The sequence below is a fragment of the Falco punctatus genome (assembly GCF_963210335.1).
Source record: "Falco punctatus genome assembly, chromosome: 18".
NCBI lineage: Eukaryota > Metazoa > Chordata > Aves > Falconiformes > Falconidae > Falco > Falco punctatus.
The window spans coordinates 2,875,788-2,898,949 of record NC_137598.1 but is presented as its reverse complement, the minus strand read 5'-3'; the positions used below and the strand labels follow the sequence as shown (position 1 = coordinate 2,898,949).

At 64.4% G+C, this 23,162-nt stretch overlaps 1 protein-coding gene across 1 annotated transcript; it reads left to right on the top strand.

Moving 5' to 3' along the window:
- Positions 1-128: 128 nt before the first annotated feature.
- Positions 129-20,754, top strand: KCNN3 (potassium calcium-activated channel subfamily N member 3). Its single transcript, XM_080368994.1, has 8 exons — positions 129-1,373; positions 5,324-5,419; positions 9,408-9,826; positions 13,492-13,633; positions 15,582-15,692; positions 16,898-17,025; positions 17,185-17,254; positions 17,715-20,754. Exons 1-8 carry the CDS (start codon positions 657-659, stop codon positions 18,009-18,011), a joined length of 1,980 nt encoding a protein of 659 aa, XP_080225120.1. The 5' UTR covers positions 129-656; the 3' UTR covers positions 18,012-20,754.
- The last annotated feature ends 2,408 nt before the right edge of the window (positions 20,755-23,162 follow it).

Here is a 23,162-nt window from a genome sequence, read left to right as displayed (position 1 = left end):
CACCCCCCACTCACTGTGGCAGCCACCCCGCTGGTCCAGCCTTACCCTTGGGGACATCCCTGGGGGAAGGGGGAACACACACACACACACACACACACACACACACACACACACACGCGCGTGGGGGGGGGGCGCGACCCCCTCCCTCTCCAGATGCTGCCGTAATCTCCAGCATCCTTAAGGGGATTAGGGGTTTGATCCGGGGGGATGCTGAGGGTTACCGGTGGGTGGAATCTTTTGGGAGGGGGTGGATGGGGGGTGTGTGGAAGCCTTGTAGGGTCGTTCGGGACTTGTAGTCCACCGGGGGGCACCGGCGCCGGTACCGGCGCCGGTGCCCCCCGGTGGACTACAAGTCCCGAACGACCCCGCAAAGCTGCAAAAACCGGGGGCGCAGGGGGTGGGGGGGGCGAAGCGGGGATGATGTCAGCCTGCGGGGAGCCCCGGCGTGGCCAATGGCGCGGCGGGGCCGGGCCAGCGGCGGCGGCGGGGGCGGCGGCGGCGGCGGCGGTGGCGGCGGCGGCGGCGGCGGCGGCGGCGGCGGTGGTGGTGGCGGCGGCGGCGGGGAGCGCTCGGCGCCCATTCATGATCCAGCGTACGGGGCCGGTGGCCGGGAAAGCGGAGCCGGTGCCCGGTGAAACGGCACCGGTGCCGCCGGTATGGAGACATCGGGGCATCTCCACGATTCGGGCGTGGGGGACCTGGAGGAGGATGGTCGGTGTCCGTGTCCGTTACCGGGGGATGAACGGGCAGCAGCGGCTCCCGCCGCTTTGCCGCCGCTTCAGCACAGCCTGTTGCACTCCTCGCCCGGGTCGTTACGGGCCCCTCCTCCTCCTCCCGCCGCCCCCGCCGCCCTCCACCCTTCCTCCCGCCACGGCAGCCAGCTCAACCTCGGCGACCACCCGACGGGGCCCGCGGGGGGCAGCGGCAAACACCGGCAGCCCAGCCCGCTGGTCCACCGGCGGGACAGCAACCCCTTCACCGAGATCGCCATGAGCTCCTGCAAGTACAGCGGGGGGGTGATGAAGCCCCTCAGCCGCCTCAGCGCATCCCGCAGGAACCTCATCGAGGCCGAACCGGAGGCTCAACCGTTGCAGCTCTTCGGGGCCGGTGGACCCCCGGAGATCGTCGTCTCCCGCGAGGACAACCACGCGCCCCCCGCCCACCGGCCCGCTCGCCCGCCCGCCCGGCCGCCCCCCGCCGCCTTCGCCAAGGGGCCCAAGCGCAAAGCGCAGAACATCGGGTACCGGCTGGGGCACCGCCGGGCGCTTTTCGAGAAGCGCAAGCGCCTCAGTGACTACGCGCTCATCTTCGGCATGTTTGGCATCGTTGTCATGGTCATTGAGACCGAGCTGTCCTGGGGGCTCTACTCCAAGGTAGGGACCAAGTGGGTGGGCGCGGGGCTGGTGGCGCTGGACGGTGCCTGGTGGGGTGAGCGTGGAGACGGTCGCCCCATCTGGGGTTGGCCGGGGACCAATGGTGGGGCCAGGGACCAACGGGGTGACCTGTGGGGACACCGCGGCCGCAGGTGTCAGACAGGGAGAGTGCTGGGCTGGGGGCGCCCAGGGCCATGGGGTGACCGGTGGGTGCTGGGGTGGGTGCTGCACTGGGTCCCGGCGGAGCTGCCCCACGCGCGACCCACCGGGGTCTGCGGTGCCCAGCACTGGCCCGGGGCTGGGTGTTGCTCGAGGCACCGTGCCCTCGGTGGTGCGTGGTGCAGCGGAGGCCCCCCTCCCCCCCCCCCCCCCTCCTCCTCCTCCTCCACACCCCTTTCTTCCATTTTCTTTTTTTTTTTTTTTGCAGGACGGTGTCTTTTATTTATAATTCCCCCCCCCCCACGCCCCTTCCAGCTCCTGCTCCCGGGCTGCACTGGTTGGCAGCGATATGAATAACTCTTTGTATAGACATCTGTCATGTTATTTATACCTATCCAGAGAGGGGAAGGCATCGGCACCCGCGCCGGCAGGGCGGGCATGGCACCCATGGGCGTCAGCGGGACAGTGCTGCCGAGGGGGCTGGGGGCGGCCGGTGGGGGTCCCCACGCTCCGGTGCTGCCGGCAGAGGGGAAGGAGCGGGGTGGGAAGGGGCTTCTCGCCGCGGGCGGTGGGGAGGGCAGCGGGGGCGGAGGAGGCTGCAGAGCTGGAGCAGGTGGAGGGAGGGAGAGAGGGACGCGGCTGGGGGTCCCGTGGGCGTGGGGGACCCCTCTGTCTCGCCATGGAGGTGCCCGGCTGGTGGCGGGGGGCTCCTGAGCCCCAGCTGCTCGCAGCTGCCGGCGTTGGCAGGCGCGTGGGGGCTGCCGGCAGCGGTTTGCTCCGCAGCCAAGGCAGGGGGATGCCTCGCATCCCTGCCTCCCCCCACGAGGGAGGGGGACGCTTCGCTGCTGGAGCCTTTTCCTGGTGGATCCCGCTTGGCTTTGGCAGGAACAAGGCCGAGCCGCCAGCCCCCACCTGTGCCCGCTACCTGTTGCGCCGCGGCCGCCTCGCCGCTGGCTGGGCCTGTGTGCCTGGTGCTGGGGCTGCCGGCTGCCCTCGCCGGGTGCTGGCAGTGCCGCTGCCGTGCTTGCTGCCCCCCGTGCACCCAGCTGCTGTGCCAGCTGGGAAAGACCCAGCCACTGCCCTGTGCCTGCCACCATGCTTGTGCCGATGACCATGGGGTGCGGGGGGGTCCCTGGCTCCCCCTTAGCCGGAGCTGTGACCATGGGCAACTGTTTATAAATCCACACACACACACACACCCCCGCCCCGGCATCCCCGGTGGGAAACTGGAGCTCGCCGTGCCCAAGGGAGCGCCTGGGGCTGGGGTCGGCAGCTGTCGTGCTGGCCGGGGCTGGCGGTGCTGCCGGCCCTGGCGTGGCTCCAGCTCTGCCCCACGCCGCCGCCGCGTGCTCCCCAGGCCGGACGGTGCCAGGGCTGAGCCGGAAAGCCAGGATGCAGCGGGCAGGTTTTGCCGGCTCTTTGCCTGTCCCTCGAGTGTGGGCAGGATGGGGCCTCTCCCAGCACCGATGCTTTCCAGAGCCACCGGCAGCCTGCGCGGCACCGCCAGGGTGAAGCATCCTGCCACCTGCATGGTGTGGGGAGGATGTGGGCCGGGGGTGCTGAGGCGTCACCGCGGTTTGGGCGACGCCCCCCCCCCCAGTGTTTTGCCCTGACCGTGGGATCCAGCAGCGGCTTTTCCTGCTGGGTCCCTCTGGACCTGGACCGGTGAATGCGGTGGGTGTGCGGCAGCCTTTGGCAGTACCGCCTGCCGGGAGGGCTGGTGGGTGCTGGTGCTTCGGGCAGGCAGGATTAGTGCCCCTGAGGAGGGTTTATCCGGAGCAGCCTTGGCATGAGCCCTGCCCCGGAGTTTGCCTATTAATAGCCGTTGTTTGGTCCCCGGCACTTCTCTCAGCACCAGCCATTATATCCACACAATTGTGCGGCCGGAGCCAAGTTGTTAACAATGCGCCACCGCCTCCGCGGCAAATAGTCCCTTCTCCACATCTGACTGCCCCGTGGGGCTGGGGAGCACTGGGGAGAGGGAGAGGAGCAGGGCTGAAGGCAGCCTGGGGCACTGGGGAGCAACGGATGGGTGCGGCGAGCCACGAGTGTGCCAGGTCTGGGTGTGCCACGAGTGTACGGGGTCTCGCTGTGCCACGAGTGTGCCGGGTCTCAGTGTGCCATGAGCGTGGCAGGGTCTTGGTGTGCCACGAGTGTGCCGGGTCTGGGTGTGCCACGAGTGTGCCAGGTCTGGGTGTGCCACGAGTGTGTCAGTTCTCACTGTGCCACGAGTGTGCTGGGTCTGGGTGTGCCACGAGTGTGCCGGGTCTGGGTGTGCCACAAGTGTGCCGGGTCTCGGTGTGCCACGAGTGTGCCGGGTCTGGGTGTGCCACAAGTGTGCCACGAGTGTGCCAGGTCTTGGTGCACCACATCTGTGCCGGGTCTGGGTGTGCCACAAGTGTGTCGGGTCTGGGTGTGCCATGAGCGTGGCAGGGTCTTGGTGTGCCACGAGTGTGCCAGGTCTGGGTGTGCCACGAGTGTACCGAGTCTCGGTGTGCCATGAGTGTGCCGGGTCTGGGTGTGCCACGAGTGTGTCAGTTCTCACTGTGCCACGAGTGTGCCGGGTCTGGGTGTGCCACGAGTGTGCTGGGTCTGGGTGTGCCATGAGTGTGCCAGGTCTGGGTGTGCCACGAGTGTGTCAGTTCTTACTGTGCAACGAGTGTGCCGGGTCTGGGTGTGCCACAAGTGTGCCAGGTCTGGGTGTGCCACAAGTGTGCCACGAGTGTGCCAGGTCTTGGTGCACCACATCTGTGCCGGGTCTGGGTGTGCCACAAGTGTGCCACGAGTGTGCCAGGTCTTGGTGCACCACATCTGTGCCGGGTCTGGGTGTGCCACAAGTGTGCCAGGTCTCGGTGTGCCATGCACATGGCAGGGTCTTGGTGTGCCATGAGTGTGCTGGATCTCACTGTGCCACAAGTGTGCCAGGTCTCGGTGTGCCACGAGTGTGCCAGGTCTGGGTGTGCCACGAGTGTGCTGGGTCTCAGTGTGCCACGAGTGTGCCAAGTCTGGGTGTGCCACGAGTGTGCCGGGTCTTCAGGTACCAGGTCTCAGTATGCCATGAGCGGGGCAGGGTCTTGGTGTGCCATGAGTGTGCGAGATCTGTGTGCCATGAGCTTGGCAAGGTCTCGGTGTGCCATGAGTGTGCCGGATCTCACTGTGCCACGAGTGTGCTGGGTCTCAGGGTGCCGGGGATGGGGCGGTAGCAGGGAAGGTTGGTTTGGTGCTAACACCTTGGCGAGGGGGTGCCAGTGCTCAGCAGATGCCCCAGCACCAGCGGGGCCAGATCGTGGCTGGCGGCAGCGTGAGGTTGCCAGCGACTGCAATGGGGTCCGGAGGCGAGCCCATGGGAGGGGGCGGTGAATCCTGCTCTTCCCAACGGGGTCCCGGGGAGCAGCCGCCTTGGCTACCAGTCAATCAGTGGCTGGTTTAATTTACGTAGAGCTAATTAGCAGGAAGATCTAATTAGACCATCCATTGGGGTGCCATGATCTTGGGCTCACGCTGGATGCGCCGGGGTGCAGATGCTGCACGTCTCAATGAGGGGCGGCTCGTAACTACACTAGGCAAAATCAGATTAAAAAAGCATTTTGGCGAAAGGGCCGTGGTGCTGGCGGTGCCATCGCTGCCGTGCCGAGCTGCTCCAGGTGGCAGCTGAAGTGCCGGTGGGGGGGAAGCCGGCACTGGCGGGGGGCAGCATCTCCCTGGGGGCACAGAGCCTGGCATCGCGGCCAGCGCCGGCAGGGTCCTGCGGCCACGTCCCCCCTGACGCCCACCCTGCTCTTGCTTTGCAGGACTCCATGTTCTCGCTGGCCCTGAAATGCCTTATCAGCCTCTCCACCGTCATCCTGCTGGGCCTCATCATCGCCTACCACACGCGGGAGGTGCAGGTATGTTCCGGTGTCACCGGCGCTGAGCAAGGGGCTGCCGGGGCAGGTGGGCTGCGGGGTTTGCCCATCACCCCGGTGGGATGCGGTACCCGAGCTCGCAGCCTGCATGGAGCCTCCTCCTCCCTCCTCGCTGGGGTCTCAAGGCGGGGCAGCGAGGGGTCTTGGGGAGCAGCGAGGGGTCTCAGGGGTGGTGAGGCCAGGCACCAGGGGTCTGCCCGGGCACAGGGTGCCGGTGGCTGGGGGAGGCTGCAGCCAGGAAGGGCTCGGACCAGCTGAGGTGCCAAGGAAAGCTGTGAAATCCTTTCTTAATCAGGGCTGCCCACTCTTTTCCTCTCCGCCTGCCCCAGCTTGGCTGGGAAACGAAAGGGCTCCCAGTTTGCTCAAACGAAAGGGCTCCCAGTTTGCTCCAGGAAGGCTGCGCTTCCCCACGGGATCTGGCTTCGGCGCAATGCCGCTGTGTTCTGGGGCCAGGAGGAAGGGGTTGCTGGGCAGGAGAAGGAGCATCCCGGGAGGGGACGCCGGAGCCCCCTGCCCTGAGCGTTCGGTGTGGTGATGGAGCAAAGATCCCACCGCATCCCACCGGAGGCTGGGGGATGGGGCAGCGTGGGGGGCTGGTGGGCACCTCGCTCCCTGCCGGCCCCCGGGAGCCACCCCTCTGGCTCAGCCTGCCTGGCGGTGGGTTGCTCAAAGCAAATATTTGAGAACTCTGCTTTTTGCTGGAATAATATTTACCCTGGGGTGGCGGCGGCTGGGGTCAGCCGGGCGCACCGTGCCCCGACGCTCGCTGGCTTCCTCTGCTTGTTGTTCTTGGGAGCGGGTTGTGCAAACACAGCGTCCACCCGAGCGGTGCATGGGGCTTCCCACCTTTCCCCCTGCTCTGGGCCACGGCAGGAGCCCAAATCCCCGCTGCCATCCCTCTGTGGGGCTCTGGACCCCAGCACCGGTGCTACCCCAGCACCGGTGCCACCGCACCTTGCAGCCCCGGTAGGCGGGCAGGGAAGGGAATGAGATCGGTTTGACTTGATTTGCTCCGGACGAAGCTGGGCTGGCTGCTGATCGCCCTATTATCTCTTAGGTGCTTATAAAGGGATTGCTGATAATCCATCCGGGATGGAAGCGGGGCTGACAGAGCCGTAAATCCTCAGCTCCTCGTCCCTCTTGCTCAGGGGGGGCTGCGCTCGCCCTGCTACGGCACTGCCAGACCCCCCCGGCCTCCAGGAAAGCCTACAGCTGCTTCAGCCTCTTCCCTCAGTATTAATTGCATTAATTGCTGAGTCCTTTGGGACATTTCCAGCTCTTCCTGTGCCTCAATTTTTCCAGGGCTGGGGCATTGCTGTGCCTGGGGTCCTGGGTGCAGCTCCGGGGGTCATGCCCGTCACCTCGTGTCCCCCCTCTATGGCTGCCTACGCCTGCTGGCACCCAATGGGCTGGTGGCAGGTGCCCGGGGTGTCCCTGTGCCCATCACCCGCCAGCCAGGGCTGCAGGTGAACAAGATCCTCCTGCCTGCCCCGGCTTCCCAGCTCTGCTTTCCGCTGCAAGGCCACGAGCTGCTGCTAATTGCCTGTGTCACTCGCTCTTCGTTAGGCTGAGCGCGTGTGGGGAGCTGCCGGCAGCGCCACCGTGTCCTCACCCTCCCTGTGCCCACAGCAGGGGCTGGTGGCAGTGGGCTTGGTGCCCTGGAGCTGACTGTGGTAGCACTGGGCTTGGTGCCCTGGATGTGGCTCTGGTCTGGTGGCACCAGACTGGTGGCACTGGGCTTGGTGCCCTGGAGGTGGCTCTGGGCTGGTGGCTCTGGTCTGGTGGCACCAGGCTTGGTGCCCTGCAGGTGGCTCTGGTCTGGTGGTGCCAGGCTTGGTGCCCTGGAGGTGGTTCTGGGCTGGTGGTGCCAGGCTTGGTGCCCTGCAGGTGGCTCTGGGCTGGTGGCACCGGGTTTGGTGCCCTGGAGGTGGCTCTGGGCTGGTGGCACTGGGCTTGGTGCCCTGGAGATGGCTCTGGGCTGGTGGCACCGGGTTTGGTGCCCTGGAGGTGCCTCTGGGCTGGTGGCACCAGGCTTGGTGCCCTGGAGGTGGCTCTGGGCTGGTGGCACCGGGTTTGGTGCCCTGGAGGTGGCTCTGGGCTGGTGGCACCAGGCTTGGTGCCCTGGAGGTGGCTCGGGTCCGGTGGCACCAGGCTTGGTGCCCTGGAGGTGGCTCTGCTCTGCGCCCCGGGGCAGGCTCTGCCGCGTCACGGTGCCCCAGGGTGGTGCAGAGCGTGCTGTGCCATCCTCTGCCAGCACCACGTTTATTGCCATGTGATGGAGCACGGTGCTGGGGAGGCTGCCACCTCCAGCTAGGGGGTTTGGGGGGGCACAGCCCCCCTCAGCCCTGCCATTGGGGTGCCCAGGGCTCGTTGTGCATTTAGTGAGGTGAAGATTCCCCCCCAGCCCGTGGCTTCTGGGCTTGTGCTTCACTTGTCTGGAGCTGTGGTGGCCACCACGCTTGCTCCTTCCCCTGCCGGAGCCAGTGCTGGGGATGCTGGGGATGCCCCACTCGGGTACCACTGGCTTGTGCCGTGGTTTCTATGGAAACCCGCAGTGATGCGCTGCAGGTGCGGGGCTGAGAGTGGCTGGTGCAGGGGGAACCTGCCCGAATCCCACCTTGCTCCTTCCCTTCCCTGACCTGGCCCGTCGCAAGCCCCCCCACACACACAGTCAAAAGGCTCCCTGCCTTTTTCCTCTTGCTAATTTGTTTATTTTTAACACCCTTTTCCAGGAAGGAATGGGCTGTCAGCTCGCTAAATGCCTGAGGATCTCCCTTGACAGCTTGGAGCATTTTTATAAACAATTTCTCAAACAAAGCAGCTAAAAGGAGCGGGGCTTTCCAAACAGCCAGGGAGGTGGCCGGGGACGGCCGCGCTGTGAGTCAGTCCCGGTGGCTCTTGCTGTCCTCGGGGAGAGCCCTGCGTGCTGTGCCATGCCGTGCTGTGCCGTGCCATGCTGTGCCATGCTGTGCCGTGCCAGTGAGGAGCTGGTGCAGGTGCACCGGGGCCTCCGGCAAGGTGGGAGGGTTATTCCCAGATGTTCCCCCCACACCGGCTGGGCTGGAGCGGCCACGAGGGCTCCCGGCCCCTCGGGTGAGCCGGTGTTGCTCCACGCTTTGCGGGGTCAAGGACACGCCGGTGACGGTAGTACCGGCTGCCACATCCCCCTTGGATGGCTTCCTGGTGGCATCTTTGCCAAGCGGTGCTTGTGGAGGGGCCCTGAGCACATCCCCGCTGTAGGTGACACTGGTGTCCCCGGCACACCGGGATGAGCCGATGGCAGCCTCAGGATGGACCAGCCCAGGCAGGGCGGGGTGGGTGACCCCGGGGTCTGGTGGCACCCTGGAGGGGCCAGCCCAAGCTGCCACCCCCTGGCTCCTTGCGGAGACCCCAACTCGTTTGCCGGTGGTGGGAGAAGAGCTGGTACCCAGGATGAACCGGCGGTTGCTATGGCAACTGGATCCCATCGCCGCCAGCAGCCGGGTGCTCTAGCTGTGGCATTCCCTCCCCAAAAGTTGCCCTGGCGCTTGGGGCATGGTGGTGATACTGGTACAGCGCCCGGGGGAGCGAAGGGGCTGGGGTGGCTCATGTTGGCGCTCAGCGGCCCCACGGCTTGTCCATCTGCGGGGGGGGGAGGGGTGCTGTGGCAGGAGGGGGGCTCCTGCCAGCCGCTGTGGGAGCGGGTTGGAGCGAGCTGTCCCCATGCTGTGCCTGGGCATGTGCTTGAGGCTGGGCACCCTAAAGCTTTCTGGGGTGTCCCCAGCACCGTAACCATCCCCTGGCCACCCAGGCGGAGCAGCCAAGGTGATGGCGAAGGCTGGTTCCCACCTTTTCCATCCCCAGCCCTCCTGCTTGGAGCCATCCCCAGCTCCATGGGGCTCTGGTGTCAGTCCCCCCTGCCACCTTGGGGTGCTGGTGGGGCAGGGCTGGCCGGGGCTACTGGTAACCGTGTGGTTTTGCATCCTGGTAGCTCTTTGTGATCGACAACGGCGCCGACGACTGGCGGATAGCGATGACATACGAGCGCATCCTCTACATCAGCCTGGAGATGCTGGTTTGTGCCATACACCCCATCCCTGGGGAGTACAAATTTTTCTGGACAGCCCGCCTGGCTTTCTCGTACACGCCTTCACGGGCAGAGGCGGACGTGGACATCATCCTGTCCATCCCCATGTTCCTGCGCCTCTACCTGATTGCTCGGGTGATGCTGCTGCACAGCAAGCTCTTCACCGACGCCTCCTCGCGCAGCATCGGGGCGCTCAACAAGATCAACTTCAACACCCGCTTCGTCATGAAGACCCTCATGACCATCTGCCCTGGGACGGTGCTGCTGGTCTTCAGCATTTCCCTCTGGATCATCGCTGCGTGGACGGTCCGGGTGTGCGAGAGGTGAGAGGGGCTGGGGCTGCTGGGGGGGTTGGGATGCGCGGTGGGGTGGGATGCTCAGCGCAGCTGCTGTGTCCCAGCATCCTGGGGAGGGATGCAGGGATCTGGGGGCTTGGTAGCCGTGGATTCCCACCAACGAGCCCCAGTCCTGGGCAGGAGGCAGAGGCAGGGACCGCCCTGTCCTCACACTGCGGTGCTGGGGGACAGGCAGAGTCCCTGTGCGAGGGGACGATGCTCAGTGCCAGCTGGGAGCCCCAGGAGGGTGGGTGGTGGGTATGAGGGGTGGTGGGAGATGGGGGGGCCGTGCATGGGGAGCAGCCAGAGGCGCCGTGAGGCTGGCGAGTGGCAGTGCCTGGCTCGGGCTCTGGCATCGCTGTGAGCGACTGCCATGACAACACCGTGTGGTGACAAACCTACTGCCGGATGGCATCACGCCGGCATTGGTGCGCTCAGTGTTTGGGTTGCTGTGGCGACTGGCCCCGGTGGGTACCGCTCTGCATCCATCTCTTGGAGACATGCTGGCACCCCTGTGTCCCCCGACGGGAGCTGGGGGGCTGTGGCAGCCCACCCCCAGCCCACCCCAGTGCTATGCCAGGGGGGTTTCTCTCCAGCCACAGCGCATGGTGCCAGCGACACCCATCCATCCCAGGGTAGGGAGGGCAGGTCCCCCCCGGGTGTCCTGTGCCGTGTCCCGGTGTGGGGCCATCCCTGTCCCCCGAGGCCAGCTCTGTGCTGCCATCCAGGCATGGCTCATCGCCCCGGGGGTCCCTCGGAGCCGAGGCCAGCTCTGTGCTGCCATCCAGGCATGGCTCATCGCCCCCAGGGTCCCTCAGAGCCGGGGCTGGTCTGTGGGAACGCACCCAAGGCAACGGGTGCATTATATTTGGTGTCTGTGGATTAGTGAAATCGCTTGAATGCTGAAAGTTCCGGCAGCTTTGTGCCATCTTTGGGACTGAGGTGTGAGGGGTCGCGCCTGCCGGCACCCCTGGCTCCCCTGGGACACCCTGCTTCCTTCTGGGTGCCTGCAAGGTGGGAGGAAGGTCAACCCTCCTCCTCTTCCCCAGGGTGGGACCCGTCGCACCGGTCACCCCATGAAGGGGCACTGGAGCAGCCTGAAGGACCAGGGCAGTGGAGCCGAGCAGCACACGGAGATTTTAGGCGCTTTTACAGGCTGTGTTTGCCTTCCTGCCTCCCTTAATGATGCTCTCGGGATGGGCTGGGTAGTTGCTCGCTGCTTAATTGTGTTTAGGAGATTTTTCTTTGTGCCTCCTAAATGGGGAGCGGGCAGACAGGCTCCCAGGGGACACGCAGGGGGGTTGATACTGCACCTGGGGGGCTTAGGCTGGAAAATGCAATCTAAATAAAAAGCCATTAGCGACGACAACAACAACAAAAAAGAAATGACGCAGACAGGGAGCTGCAGATCACCGGCACCGCAGCTGCCGCCATGTCCCTCTGTCTACAGAGCTGCGGGTGCATCGACTGGGGGGGCTGCAGGACATGACGGGGGGTGCATGACCCCTGGGACACGTTTCATCCCTGAGGGATGCATCGTCCCCAGGTCATGCACTGGCCCTGGGTGCCATGCAGTTCCCACAAGGGCCCCCCAGGACGTGTCCCCACCAATGGTTGCTGCACTGGCACTGGAAACCAGTTTCCTGCAGCTTGTGGGACCCTTCCCAACCGGCACCTGCAAGGGCTGGGTCGCTCGGACGTGGCTGTGCCCCAAGCCATGGTCACTGGGTGCAAGGGTCCCTTCGGCCCCGTGGGCTGCCGCGATGCCGGCGGGCACAGCGTTGCTGCCGGGCATCCTCCTGTGCATGCTGGGGGGCCGCAGCTCTCCGAAGGCAGCGAGTCGCTTAGCAACCTCGCCCGCTCGCCCGGCCGCCGCACAGCGCTGCCTGCGGTGCCAGCGATGCTGCCCTGCCTGCCGACGGCGCGCACGTGTGCTCGCACATGTGCCTGCATGTGCAGGCAGCCCCGCTCCCCCGGGCGAGGGGGCAGCCAGCCCGCAGCCCCCCTGGGTGCTCCCAAAGCCGTGGGGTGGCTTCAGCCCAGCCGGTGCCGTGGCATCGCGGTGTGGAGATGCTCTGCTTCATGGTGGCGCAGGACTGGGGCGATGCCCCACTGGTGGAGAGCGGCTGTGCCCTTAGTGGGGGTGGGCAGACAAGGGGGTGATGGAAAACCGGTGCTGGGGTCCCACCGACTGTGGCAGCCCCCGGTGTGAGCGGGCAGCCCCTCTCCCTGCCCACACCACGGGCCAGCCCCTCCTGTTTATCGGCTCCTTCTGCTCAAAGTGCTTCTCGGAAGAGAAAATGTCCGGCTTTTCAGCGGCACCGTAACCCCCTTGCCCAGCACAATGCTCCCGGGGTCGTCCCCGCCGCTCAAGATCTCACATCCTGCGGGCTGGGCTGGGCTCAGCCTTTCCCAGGGAAACACGACGGCTGGGACAGGGGATGCGTGCCGCTGCCAGTGCCGGGATTTTGGGGAGCCCCCAAAATGTGGCTGCGGTGATGGGCTCTGGCTCCCCTGGCCAGCCCTGCCCAGAGCGCGGCAGCGGCGCTTGTCGTGGCTGAGGGCGCTTCCTCCTGCACCAGGATCTCATTCAATTCTCCAGTTACTTGGGGAGGAAAAACAGTTTGGAAGAGGAGAAAACCCAACTGCTCCGGGAACGAGGAGCTGGGATGAACCAGGGGGGATTGCCAAAAGCTCCATCTGGTTTCCCTCTAATGATTTCTTGAGGAGCCTGGGAGAAGCCTGCGGGGAGAGGGATGCGTGCAGGCAGGAGGGTGACCACACTGCCTGCGGCGAAGCGAAGGTGCCACCTGCCCCCTGTGCATCCCGAGATTTGGGGCTTAATCCTGCTGCAGGCTGGGCCAGCCCCCGCTCTGGGGCCGGGAGCCAGCGCTGCATCCCCTCGAAGCATCCCCATGCGGCTTAGCTGGGCTCATGCCGGCTGGGGGGAAGCTGGAGGCAGCTGGAGCCCCCAGTTGCGTGTTTGCCGGACGAGCCACAGCTGGCCGCCGGGCTGGCCAGGGCAGCCACTGACCTCGCAGCGCAGTGGGGACGCAGCCATGGAAAGTTTGCGGCGCCCCCAAAAGCTGCAGCCACTCCATGTGTGCTTCGTCTCCAGCGTGCGAGCCGTCCCCCGTCCCCTTCCGAGAGCCAGTGCGTGCCAGAGGCTTGGCAGGATCCATCCGTGGGGGATCTGCCGGGGCCGCTGCCGGCACAGACCCCCGGGGTGGTGCAGGGGGAGTGGGCTCAGCCTGAGCTGTGGCAGCAGGGGGATGCGTAGGAGGCCATCGGCAGCGAGCCGGCGCGGTCGGGGTCCTTGCAGAGCCGCAGCTGTTTCTCCCATCAGCTGGCTCTGGCTGCCACGCCACGTGGCACCGGGGACGCAGGCGGCGGGACCAGGATGTGGTGACAGGTCTGACGGAAAGCAGAAGCCCTTTCCTTTGAGTTTTTGCTGTGATTTTGTCTGTGTGGGTTTTCCCGTGCCAGAAATTGCGCAACCGCCACTGCTACGGGGCATCCTGCCATGTTATTAATCCCTAGTCCCTGTCACACCGCACAGCCTCGTGCCAGGGCAGCCCCCGCGCCCAGGTGCCCCCCCCAGCCGTTCCTGTCCCCTGCCGTGATGCTCGCTGATGCCCGCGTCTCCTTGGCAGGTACCACGACCAGCAGGACGTAACCAGCAACTTCCTGGGTGCCATGTGGCTCATCTCCATCACCTTCCTCTCCATCGGCTACGGTGACATGGTCCCGCACACCTACTGCGGGAAGGGGGTCTGTCTGCTCACCGGCATCATGGTAAGCGCCGTACCAAGCCGCCTGCCGGTCCCGCAGGCTCTGCCTGTCCCCACCGTGGCAGCAGGACCACCGGATTTTAAGGGGGGCCGCTTCCTTGGCTGGCTTGTCCACGCACAAGGCATAATGGCTTCAGCTCCGAGCTCGCGCAGCCTGGAAGCTGACAGAGCTGTAATTGCAATTCCTGTAAGCGCAGTAATTAGCAGAACGTGGCGGTTTGGTTAAGGAGGTGATGGTGCAGGCTGGGCGCGTCCCTGGCGGGTGCTGCAGCCCCGCAGGGTGCAGGGTGGGACACCAGCCGGTCCCATGTCCCGCTGTCCCTGCTGGTGAGTTCAGGGTGGATTTGGACCTGCGTTCAGCCAGGAGGGGGGAGCTGGATCGCGGTGGGGTCAGGGATGTCCCCAGGGAGCCCACGAGCATCCCTTGGCCATCCCTGTTTGCACCACCTGGCTTCTATCGCCTGGAGTGATCCCAAATGCTGCTGGCTCCTGCCGAGAGCTGGGACCAGCTGGGAGCCCTCTGCCCTGCTGTGCTCACGCCGGCATCACCGCGCCACCAGCATCACCGCGGCTTTGTTTCCGCATGGCCAAAGGGTCAGTGTCCTCTGGGACCTCCGGCGTCCCCACTCCAAGGCACCCGGGAGATGTCCCGGCTTGTGGGGCTTTCCAGATGGAGCGTCTGGGGACCCTGCGGTCACAGCACCCAGCTCTGTCCTCTTGGCTCCAGCCCCCGGGGATGGAGCTGTCACCCCCTTCCCAGCTGCGGCCCCCCCGAGCTGGTGCCCGGCACTGGCCAAGCTCATCTCTGCCGCTTTGCACCCCACAAAGAACCGTCGGCCGAGGCAGCTCCGCTGGTGGGTATTAATTTTATATCATCTGCAAGTCTTTGATCTGTCCCATGTGAGGCTGGGCACCAGCGAGGCTGATGCTGTTGACAGGAGCCAAGTGAGAGAGAAAATCCCGACGGAGTGGGGAGCATGGCGCAGGGGAGCACCACCCCCCCCGTCCCCGTTCAGCTGAGGGGGGCCCGGTGCCGCAGAGTCCCAGAGCTCCCACCCAGCCAGTGGTTACTCTGAACTGGGACACCATCTGGCAAAGCATTACCCCCTCCCAGCAGCACAGCCCCCCCGCTGCCGGCACTGGGGACCCCCATCACTGCCAGGGCTTGCGGGGGGGGGGTCCCCGAGCCACAGTGCCAGGAGCAGCCGCTCCACTGGGAAAAGTGGTGGGAGCCGAGAGCACGTGGTGGGACCTTCAGGGATGCTAAAGGCTTCGGCTCAGAGCATGGTGTTAATTAATGACTCTTTAATAAATTAAGAAGTGCTTGCCAGGGTGGTGGGCCTCTGCCAGAGTGCCGGGAGGGGGGTGGCTCAGCTGGAGGGGGCAGCAGCAGGAGCCCCCCAGGGAGCAGAGCCTTGGCACCTCCGCTCTCCAGAGCCCAATCAGCGCCGGAGCCAGCGGCTGCTGCGCGGATCCAGCCCTAATCGCCGGGATAAGCGACCTCCCAGCTGTCGCTGCTGGGGCACGTGGCGATTCAGGGGGTCCCGATCTGGGGGTCCCCTTCTCCGCTTTCCCCCTCCCTCAGGTGCTTCCCCACTTGTTCTCCCACCCTGGACCCCTCCTGGCAGCGGGGAGCTCCTCATCCCGCAGGGCACTGCGGGGGGGGGGGGGGCACCCATTTCTAACGGGTGTAGGGGTGACAAGGACTCACTGCTGATCACCGCTGACCTCCTTAATCAGCCCCAGCCCCTGCTGTTAATTACCCAGCACATCATCAGCTGCTCAAGGACACCCAGGCTCTCTGTTATCTTCTCATTAGGATAACGTGGGGGGGGGGGGAACACGGAGCTTTAGTTAATTAGGGGGTTGCGGTGGTGAGGGTGGGAGTGCTGCTGTCGCACGAGGGTGCTGGAGGGTGACAAGCTGTTTCTCTGACTCATGTCCCCACGCAGGGTGCTGGCTGCACGGCGCTGGTGGTGGCGGTGGTGGCCAGGAAGCTGGAGCTCACCAAAGCCGAGAAGCACGTTCACAACTTCATGATGGACACGCAGCTGACGAAGCGGGTAAGGTGCCGTGGCGGGGGCTGGGGGTACCACGGGGGGGGAGAGGAAGGTGTCGGCACCGCTGTGTGCCAGTTCAGTGGCACTGTGGTGGGGGAGGGTGTCCGAGCACCTCAGATGCTGTGCTGGAAGCAAACAGCACCAGCTCTGTACCAGGGATTGAGGTGATGCAGGATGCTCAGCCACACCCCTGAGAGGAAAATCTTGGGGGGTGTTTCCCCACCCACCCCACCGCCCGAGAGGATTCAGACTCCCCCCTTTTGCGGAGCATGAGCTCATTTAGCTCGGTGTCAGGAAGACAACCAGATTTTGGTGATTCAGCACCTCGTCTGTGCCGGGAGGCTCCCGTGGTTTCCAACCCCAAGGAGGGACGTGGGATGCTGCGGCTGTGGTCGGGGGTCTGTGCGTTTGCTGGTTGTGTCGGGGTCTGGTGTCCCATCCCCGGCAGCGTGGGGGGGCTGCAGGAGGTCTCTGGTCTCAGCAAAGCACTGGTGACAGGAGCCGTGTTTTATATAGGGCACGGTGGCAAGGTGAGCATTGGCGCAGCCCTTGGAATGGCAGTGTCCCAGTGCTGGGATGTGGCCAGGCCACCCCACGTCACCCCAGAGAGCAGAGCCACGTGCCAGCAGGAGCCCTGGTGGCCTGGTGGTGGTCAGGAGCCCCAGCATGGCTGGGCCAGGAAAGCAAAGTGTGGATCTGCAGGCTCCGTGCCAGGCAGGGGCAGCCAGCTCCTCCTGGAGTGAGCAGCGGAGCCTGTGGAAACCTCATCCCTGCGCTGGTAACCCATCCAGGGCCTGCCAAGAGTGGCAGATGGATGTGGGAACGGAGAAAAACTTGGGCATTTTTTTTTTTTTTTCCTCTAAAGGCTTAGGATCCAGTTTGGCACAGGGGTGAGGAGCCTGGTGGCAGAGCGTCGGTGCAGGGTGGGAGGGGGACGCAGGTGCTTGGGGGGCTGAGACCCGCTGCTCGGGGCGGGCAGCTCTGCTGGTCCTTGCTCCCGTTGGAGCCACCCGTGATCCCTCACGAAGCTGCAGGAGAGCGTGTGGGAGCGGAGCCGAGCACCTCGCTCCAGCTGGGGCCAGTCAACGCTCTCGCAGCCACGGCTCATGCACCGGTGGCTGGTGGCGGAGCCAGCCCGACGTCTCCCTGAAATCCTGTGTGCCGGTGCAGCTGGGGCCGGTGACCTGCAGCCAAGTCTCCTCTTGCAGATCAAGAACGCGGCAGCCAACGTCCTGCGGGAAACGTGGCTCATCTACAAGCACACCAAGCTGCTGAAGAAGATCGACCACGCTAAAGTCAGGAAGCACCAGAGGAAATTCCTACAAGCCATTCACCAGTAAGGGGCCGCGCACCGGGCTGGGCGGGATGCTGATCTCCAGCCCAAGGGAGCGGGGTCTGGCCCCTGGCAGGGACGTGGGGACAATTTCCCGTTGCCTGGGGTGCGGTTTGTAATTGGGGAGGGGGTGCAGCTGTGTTGCTCTTTCCTTCTCCCCAGGTTGCGGAGCGTGAAGATGGAGCAGAGGAAGCTGAGCGACCAAGCCAACACCTTGGTGGACCTCTCGAAGGCAAGTCCCCCCGCGGTGACCGCTCGGCTCGGCCAGGCTGGCCGCCTGTTTCTCTTCACTCGTAAAGCCTCGAGCGGACCCGGCTGACCGTGGAATGTTCCGGCTCGCTGGATGTCAGCTGGGAATAGCTGCTGTGGGCTGGCTGCCCTTGCAAGGCAGGAGGCGAAACACAGCCCCAAGCCAGGCGCTGCTGGGGTCCAGGAAAGGGGTTTGCTCCCTGCACCCCTTTTTGCAGCCCAAACCGGGGGTACAGTTGCTCCGCAGCACGGGGCTGGCTGCCCCTGGCCCCTCCGCCTGCACAGAGGCAGTTTTCTTGTTTTGGTGTCCCGGGGCATGACAAGCTGCGGTCACAGTGGGCTGCGATGGGGCAGCTCTCGGGGCATTGCTTACGGCAAGGGGCTAAAGGACTCTGCTGCAGTGGCACTAACCCCTCTGCTGTCCCCTCTGTCCCCTTCCCCAGATGCAGAACGTGATGTACGACCTCATCACCGAGCTCAACGACCGCAGCGAGGACCTGGAGAAGCAGATCAGCAGCCTGGAGTCCAAGCTGGAGCAGCTCAGCGCCAGCTTCAACTCCCTGCCCCTGCTGATGGCTGACATGCTGCGCCAGCAGCAGCAGCGCCTGCTCGCCGCCGTCTTGGAGGCGCGGGGGGTCAGCGTGCCGGTGGGCACCCCACAAACTCCTCTCTCTGAGAGCCCCATCGGGGTCAGCTCCACCTCCTTCCCCACCCCTTACACGAGCTCAAGCAGCTGCTAAAACCGCAGCCCCTCAGCCCCCCAGGGATAGGGGAAGCGTTTCCGCGCAGGTCCCGAGGTCTCCATGGATTTTCTTCTGGTCCTCGATCCACTGCGGGACCCTTCGGCCGGAGCCGGTGGGACCAGCAGTGCCAAGCGCTGCTCGGAGCTTTGCCAACGCCTTGGTATCGGGAATCGCATCCCCGTTCAGGTGCCTCTACACGTGGTGAAGGAAGGGGATGGGAGGCGACGCCTCGGGCCAGCCCGCGCCATGGCGTCCGGTGGTGTCCGGAAAACCCACGCTCAATCTCAGGTCTTCACATTTGAAAACAAAACAAAACAACAAGTCAGAAGCACTGAAGCAACGGAGACGCCGGAGGGAGAGTTTCCCCCCCCCAGCCCTGCGTGGACCCCACCAGGGGCCGGGGCGCTCCCCTCGCCCCCTGCCCCTCTCACCGGTGCAAAGCCCCGCCGGGCAGATGCCAACGTGGTGGTTTCTCGCACAGGCTCTGACCTACGCTGCCCACGCTCCATCCCATCTCCCTACCAGGACCCCCACACCACCCCCCTTGCATTGCTGGGTGGGTGCCACTGTCTGGCTGTAACGTGCCCGGGGATTTCTCTGGAGCCGTGAGTGTTTTCTGCCTGGGCAGAGCGAGGGATGCTTCTTGTCTTCTGGTCCTCAGTGTCATCTTCTGCCTGGAGACACGTGCCGGGAAAGCAGTGCCTAAAGCGTGTGGGGCCGCGGGGCCGGGCAGGGATGTGGCAGTGGCCGATGACGGGGCTGGCGGGCCAGCCCAGGTGCCGGGGTGGTCTCCAGGTGCTCACATCGCCGCCCACCCAGGAGTCGTGTCTCCCCCCCCCCCCAGCATTTTGGGAAGCCAGCGGGCTCTTTGCACCGGAGGAAAAAAACCCATCAGCTACAACTGCCTCCGCTCGATGCTCGAGCCCAGCAGGCAGCTCTGAATCCACCGGGATCGCTGAATCCACCGGGATCGCTGGCCACTGATGTGGTCACGGGGGCAGGCGCTTCATCTGTTTAAAACAAAGCCCATCACCTTTGTGCCACTTCTGCTGGGTTTGGTGGGGATCAGCAGCACCAGCCGGCGCTGTGCCGGCGCTCAGCATTAGCCGCTGCTCGCGCCTGCCAAAGCGCAGCCCCTCAGGTTCCTTTCGCTTGGTGTTTTTCAGTGCTGGCGTTCAGCTCCCTGAGGTACCCTCGGCATCACCTGGCTCCTTCTGGAACCAGCCGTTTTCTGTTCTGCTTTCACCATTTCCCCCTTTCCCCGCCTCCCAGTTCTGCCCTGGGGCCGTGGTGGGGCTCTGCTGAGTCCCTGCGTGGAGCCCTGCTGGGCTCCGACTTTGGGGCTGGTGTTTGCTGCTTTCAATGAAAACTCAGCAGAGGCTATTTATATATTTTTAAACAGATGAAGTAACCGTGTAATTACTCCACGATATTAATTACACCTCACCCAGCAGTGTCAGTAATTGTAATCAAAGTCACTGTGTTATTCCAGGTATACTCAGCCTGTAATCTTCTCCTTTGTAACTCTTTCCCTTCCATAAATAACGCTGGATTTTGCGCGCACGTAGGCAGGGACGTACCAGCCCGATGCCGAGGAATTTCTGTGCAAAACTCCACTTGCCACTGGTGGTAGGTGGTTTACTCCTCGTGCCCTGCAATTAAAGTTACGTAGAAAACAAGCAGGAGTTAGCGAGGAGCGCTCCCCCCTCCCTCCCGCTGGCCCCAGCGAGCGGCAGGAGGAGGAGGAGGAGGAGGAGGAGGAAGGTTGCAAGGCGGCAGCGGGGGTGCTGCAAAAGGAGCTGCCGGTGCTGCAGAGGTGGTGGCGTCGAGCGCGTTGGTAGCAGGGCCGTGAGCCGTGGCCGTTGCATTAGAGGAGGGGCACAGCGCCGGCTGCCAGCCTGGCCTGGTCCTCGGCCAGCAGGAGACCCTCAGCTTCTGGGCATGAGCTGCTCTTTCCCTCTTCCAAGCTCTTCTCATTAGTGTAATTGCGGGGGGTGGGGTGGGGGGGTGGGCAGGATGGCTGGGAGAACGCTGCTGCCTGGGCAGACCCCCAAGGTCTATTCTGTTCCCCGCGTGCCTCGGGTGTCCCTCAGCCCTACCTCCCCGGCAGGAGAAGCTTCTGCCCAGCTCTTCGAGGAGGTTTCCAGCGTGGTGATGGAGAAGAGGTTGCAAATCCTGAGAATGAGCTTGAGACGCAGCATCTCCACTGGTCTGCAGGCAGCCAGCAGAGAAAAAGGGTCCCGCGCTCCCCCGGGGCTCACGGGGTGAGCTGCAGCCATGCATCGCGGGCGTCGGAGAGCCGGAGGAAGCGTTGATGCTTGAGAATCAAGGCGGCCAGTGGGAACCTCCTTATGGGCTAATGATCCGGTCTGTGAAATCAAACCAAGGCAAGAGCAGGCGCTGTCGGCTTGCTGGACCCCGGGGCGCTGCCAGGGAGCGAGGGGCTGGGGGTGAGAGCATCAGGATCGCGGCCAGAGCAAGAGATCCTTGTCCTGGGACAAAGGCAAGGATCTGCTTCAGCGGGATTGCAAGAGGGCTGACGGGAGCCAGGCTGGGGCGGTGGGATCTCTGCACCCCACACCCTGCATCCCCCAGCCTCGCCCCTGCCCCACCTGCACCCCAAACAACCCCTCTGCCTGAGACCTTGCAGCCCTGGGTCTGCACCCTATGCTCTGTGCCTCGCATCCTGCATCCTGCGCACCCCTGGCCCCCCATCCTGCATCCTGCGCACCCCTGCCCCCCCCATCCTGCATCCTGCGCACCCCTGCCCCCCCCATCCTGCATCCTGCGCACCCCTGCACCCCGTATCCCACCTCCTGCATCCTACACCCCCCATCCCACACCCTGAGTATCCCAGCACCCCCATCCCACCTCCTGCATCCCTGCACCCCCATCCCACACCCTGAGCATCCCTGCGCCCCCATCCCACCTCCTGCATCCCTGCACCCCCATCCCACACCCTGAGCATCCCATGCACCCTGCAGCACCCATTCTGTACCCCATCCTTCTCCCTGCCCCCCACCCTTTGCACCCCCATACTGTACCCGCACTCCTGCCAGTGCTTCAACACCGGTACTGGTAGCCCTGACCCATCGCCCCAAGCACCAGGCTCACCGGACCCCACCGAGGCCGGCACCAGGACTAGCCCACCACCCAGCCCTGCTGCTGGGACCGGGGAGCCGCCCCGAGGCCACAGTGAGGGCAGATATCGGGGGGAGCCCCCAGCACAGCCCAGCCCGTGGTACCCCTGATGCTGGGGGGCTCTGAGCCGGGGGTGCTGCTGCCCTGCTCCCTGCGAGCCACTCGTGGCCACCAGCAGTCGAGCAGCCTTGGTACAGGCAGCAGCCCTCCCAGTCAAGCCCAGCTGGTTGCTGGAGCTGGAGTTTCTCCTCCTGGCAAGGGGCTGGCAGCTCTCCGGTAAACGGCTCCGGTAAACACTCCCCAGCTGGTGCTGCCTGCACCCCTGAGAACATCGTTGTGGAGTCCTGCAGCCCAAAAGGCCCCGAGACAAGCAGAGAGAAAAGCTGGGACCAGCGACCCCGGGGGAGGAAAAGCACAAGAACAAAACTGCGCTGCAGAGTTATAATCCCAAAGAGATGCCAACCTCCCTCATCCGACCCCACGCGTCAACGGGGCTGAACCCCAAAGCCCCTCCAGGACCCACCTAACCACAGCCAGTCTCATTTTCGGCACAGCCTCGGCTTATTTTGTTGTTTTGGGGGGTTTTTTTTTGGCTCCACGAACCTCCTCCCTGTGCCGCCTGCGAGGAAACGTGCTAGAAAGCCCCGAAAATTATCCTGTCCTCTGCAAACTCACAGACGTTTCTGTCCAGACTTAAGGAGCTTCGACCTGGGTTTGCATCTTGCCTCTGTACCGCTCGCTTCTTTTTTAACAATAGGGGAAAGCATAATAGTTTATTTTAACTATGAAATATATTGCTATATTATAAAGGTTATTGTAACTTTCAATTATGGTTTTGTACCCGACCCAGCTGTCGGCAGGCAGCGACGCCAGCCTGCTGCCCAAAATGTCTGTTTCTGAGTACAGTCGCTGCTCCCGGTGAGGACGGAAGATGGGGTGGCAGAGGAGGGGCGCAGGACCCCAGCCACAAAAGGCTCCCCACGCTCCTTATCCCTTATTCCCCCCCAGGCAGTCATTCCCAACGCCTGGATGCTGGCCTTTAGCAGGTCCAGATCCACGTAGCCCGATGGCATCAGAGCTCTGCTTCTCCCTACGGAAAGGTCTGCCCTCCTGCTTTTCTCCCAGGGTCCCAGCGGTTTCTGGAAAGCCATTCCCCATCCAGGTGGTCTTCAGCTGAAGGAGGGACCCAGCTCCCCAGCACCAGCTGTGCAAGAGCCGAAATTCCCTTTTTTCCCCCCAGGATGGAGGCTCTTGTGGAAGGAGCAGTGCGGGGCGTGCTGCCTCCCTCCTCCGGCTGGACTTTGGGCACGTTTTGGCTCAGCACAGGCAGGATCCAGGCAGGCTTAAAACTAGGGAATCACTTGTGCCTAGGAAAGGGTGAGGGTGGAAGCATACTCCTCCCTGGCAAAGCTGGTCTGTGCCATGCCAGCCGCCGAAACACGCTGCTCCGCGTTCGGCCCGGGGACCTGCAGGCAGGATTGTTCGTGACGGCTTCGGCTCCGGAGCCGTGGAGCCGGGTGGCGTGGGATTTGCTGGGTGGAGGCAGGCAGAAGCAGCATGCTCGCTTTTTCTTCTCAGGTCAACACCTCATTTCTGGGATGGGGGTAAGGTCAGCCCTGCCCCGGTGACCTGCGCCGCTGCAGGCAAGGGCTGCGTTCCTAGGAGGGATCCCGCTTTCCTGGGGTGAATCTCCCTGAGGGAACGCAGTGTCCGGTTTGGGCTCCATGCCCTGCCCTGGGGAGCTGCGGCTTTGGCTCCCTTCAGCCTCTGGCTGTGATGGTGCAGGATGAAGCCCTGAGCATGAAAGAAAAGCGGGATGAGCTTGCCAGGACCGCTCCATCCCAGCCGTCCAGCTGAAGTGCTCCTCCAGCCTCCCGGAGCATCTCTCCCTTACCTCCAGCCCCTGGGCTGCTGGACCCGATGCCCTTTGGATCAGGATCTGTGGGCAAAGAAGTTTGAAAATGTCCTTCGACAGCCCTCCCACTCCTTCCTGGCCAGTCTTCCCCC

Excerpts from the sequence above, each read along its gene's own strand:
- KCNN3 (XM_080368994.1), top strand. The coding sequence starts at position 657 with ATGGAGACATCGGGGCATCTCCACGATTCGGGCGTGGGGGACCTGGAG. Across the intron at positions 5,420-9,407 it reads ACCACACGCGGGAGGTGCAG|CTCTTTGTGATCGACAACGG; the intron begins GTATGTTCCGGT and ends GCATCCTGGTAG. Across the intron at positions 15,693-16,897 it reads ACACGCAGCTGACGAAGCGG|ATCAAGAACGCGGCAGCCAA; the intron begins GTAAGGTGCCGT and ends CTCCTCTTGCAG.